Below are 2,836 nucleotides of genomic sequence, written 5' to 3'. Positions count from 1 at the left end.
TCAAGTCCTCATTCAGCTTCAGATCCCTCTCCTCTTCTTCCCTGGCGTCATTCCGTCCATCTTTCTGGGTCTCTCTTTCTTCTCTATCCTGTCCAACTGTCTCTTCCTCAGCCCTCTCCCCCTGCTTTTCCTCTGTTTCCAGCAAGCTCTTAAAGTGGTTCACCCATTCCTCCTCTGAGACCATGTTTACTTCCTTTTTTCTTCCCTGTCTGAACCAGTTCATTGCCTTCCACCATTCCCCCATTGTTTTGCTCGCTGCTACCGCTCTCTGTTTCTCTTCTATCCACTCGGCAATCAGCCTGCCTCGTATTTTCCTCAGAGACCTCTTGTGTTCGTTGTACCTTCGTTTGGAGTTCCAGTCTCTCCTTCTTCTGAATCTGTTCAAGCTTCTAAACATTTTCCTCCTCTCCTCTTGGTATTCTCCTGTGTCCCATGCCGCTCCTTCTTTTTTCTTGTTGCCTGTCACCATCTTTGCTTCGTGTGCTGCTTCTGTGGTAATTTTGACCAGTCTCGCCCATCTCTCCTCCGTATTCTCAACCTCTTCAATTCTGTCCGTCCATCTTTTCTCCCATTTTTCCTGGAAGGTTTCCTCTCTTGTCTCTCTCCATTTCAACCTCGGTTCTCTATTTTCTCTCCCCTCCTCCCCTCTCTTCGTTCTCTCACTCCAATCTACCTTCAGTATGATTGGTAGGTGGTCCGAACCTTCTTGTTCTGCTATCTCCATGCTCCTGAACCACCCGGGGGCTTCCTCTTCCTCCAGTCTTACTATTATATAGTCGCAACACGCTGCCCAAATCTGCCTCTTCTCCTATGAATGTTAGCTGTCCCTCCTCATCTCCTTCGGCCCTTCCATTCTGGATTAATAGTGCCCTCTCTTCGCACCAGTCCACGAGCTTTCTGCCTTCGTCCCTCGTTGTTTTATCCTGTGACCTCCTTTCTTTTATTCCTGTCCTCTCTTCCGTTCCACATTCTGATATCCCTTGTAACTCTCCTATCCTCGCATTTAAATCTCCTGTGACTATCAATCTCTCTTCTGATCCTTCCAGGTCCTCCAACATACCATCCATCTCCTTGAGTACTTTTTTCAGATTCTTTCTATCATTATTGTATGTATTTATTACTACGTACCCATCCCTGCTTCCTTTTGCTTTAATCGACATTCTCAGCCCATACTTCCACTCCTCCACTTTCCAGTCTGCTTCCAGTGTCCTCCTGATTCCCATTAGGAAGCCTCCACTCGCCTTCCCTCGTCTGTGTATCCTTATCGCCTCTTTGCCAAACCACTCGAATTGTTTATTCAGTCTGTCCATCATTTTTGCCATTCCTTTTGTCTCTAAGTGTGTTTCCTGAAACATCACCACATCCATTTCTTTCCACTGTTCCTCGTTCTTCCCTATATTTATAGAATTTTCTACATTCCAGTGCCACATCTTTAATATTCTCTCCTCTCCTTCCTCTCCACTGCTTGCCTGCTGTCTAAAAGGGCCCTCTCCTCTCGGTCCTTTCCCTTGCGACCTTTTGCCTCATTTCTCCTTCCACCTCATCCCACTCCAACCAGATACCATCCACACAGATGCAGTTATATTTTGTCCCTGCCTGCTTCTTGGTCTTCCTCCAGTTTTCTGCTTCTCTTTCCAGCCATGCCTGTACCTCCTTCTGTCTGTCTGTGAGATCGTCCGAGATGTACACCCCCCATCCCAACTCTTTCAGCTTCGTTTTCTCCTTCATTACCTCTATTTTGCTGGCTCTCTCTTCCATTCTGACCGTCAGCCCTCCCTCCTCTCTTCTGTCCAACTTCTCCACCCTCGCTCTCACTCCAAGTGTTTCCCATAGCCAGTGCTCTAACTCCTCTTTCCTTGTCCTCGTGATTAATGTTAATCCCTCAATAATCATGTTTTTCCTTCTTAATCTTCTCATCTCTAGTTCCTCTTCCCTTTCTTCTTGTGTCAGTTTCCTTGGTGGTGGATTGTTGAAACCTACCTCCTCTTCTTCTGCTCCCCTCTCCTTTAATTCGACTCTATCTCTCTCAACCCTCTCCTTTCCATCGCCCTCTCCCTCCTGATTCCTCTCGTCCTCCCTAACTTTCAGTCTCTTGGTCTCATTCCTCCGCTCTTCCATGGTTCTGTGCCCTTGCCCTATCTGTGCTCTCTGGCCTCCAGGGCCCCCAACCCTCCTGTCGCTTTCGCTCCATGTGCTAGGGTCACCCCTTCTGCCTGAGAGGCTTCCAGACGGGCTCACTGTTCTCACCGTATTTGCTGGACTTATCGGGACATCCCTTCCGTCTTCTGTCGCGTCTTTTGTCTTCTTCAATTCTTCTCTTGCTTCTTCTGCTCTGATCTTCCATGTCTCTGCCACCCCTTTCCACTGCCTCACTTTTGACTCTAACTCCTCCACCTGATCTTCACTCACTCTCAGTCGTTCCTGCGTGTCTCTGAGCTGATCTGTCAATTGATCCTCTTCCGACTCTCCTCTTCTCCTCTCACAATTTTCACACCGTATTTTCACTTTCCCTACTTCTTTCCTGATCAGGTATTCCAGGTCTGCCATCTTTTCTTCCCATTCCTCTTTCTGTTTTCTCTCCCACTTTTCCATCCACTTCTCCAGCCTGTCAAGCCTAATTTCCTCCCTCCCTGTTGGTGTTCCATCCCTGCTCCTGTTCCCCTCCATTTCCTCGTTCTCTTCCTCCTGTCTACTCTCACTTCTGCTTATTTGTGTTGGGCTAATTGCCTGCGTCCCAATCGCACTCTGTGTTGTGTGCACTGTCCTTACCTCTCCCGCATTTCCTCCAACGGGTGTTCTCGGGAGGGTCCATGTCGGCTGGAGAGCCACTGTTGCT

The 2,836-nt window shown here is 48.3% G+C and overlaps 1 protein-coding gene across 1 annotated transcript; it reads right to left on the bottom strand.

Annotated features, from left to right (window-relative positions):
- Positions 1-1,476: 1,476 nt before the first annotated feature.
- LOC107044408 (cyclin-dependent kinase 11A-like) lies at positions 1,477-2,667 on the bottom strand. Its single transcript, XM_015266274.2, has one exon. It carries the CDS (start codon positions 2,665-2,667, stop codon positions 1,477-1,479), a length of 1,191 nt encoding a protein of 396 aa, XP_015121760.1.
- Between the last annotated feature and the right edge of the window lie 169 nt (positions 2,668-2,836).

Source organism: Diachasma alloeum, unplaced genomic scaffold, assembly GCF_001412515.2.
Source record: "Diachasma alloeum isolate Michigan unplaced genomic scaffold, Dall2.0 Dall_scaffold_00728, whole genome shotgun sequence".
NCBI lineage: Eukaryota > Metazoa > Arthropoda > Insecta > Hymenoptera > Braconidae > Diachasma > Diachasma alloeum.
Note: the sequence above shows the minus strand (reverse complement) of the source record. Positions and strands in the feature narration are given on the sequence as shown.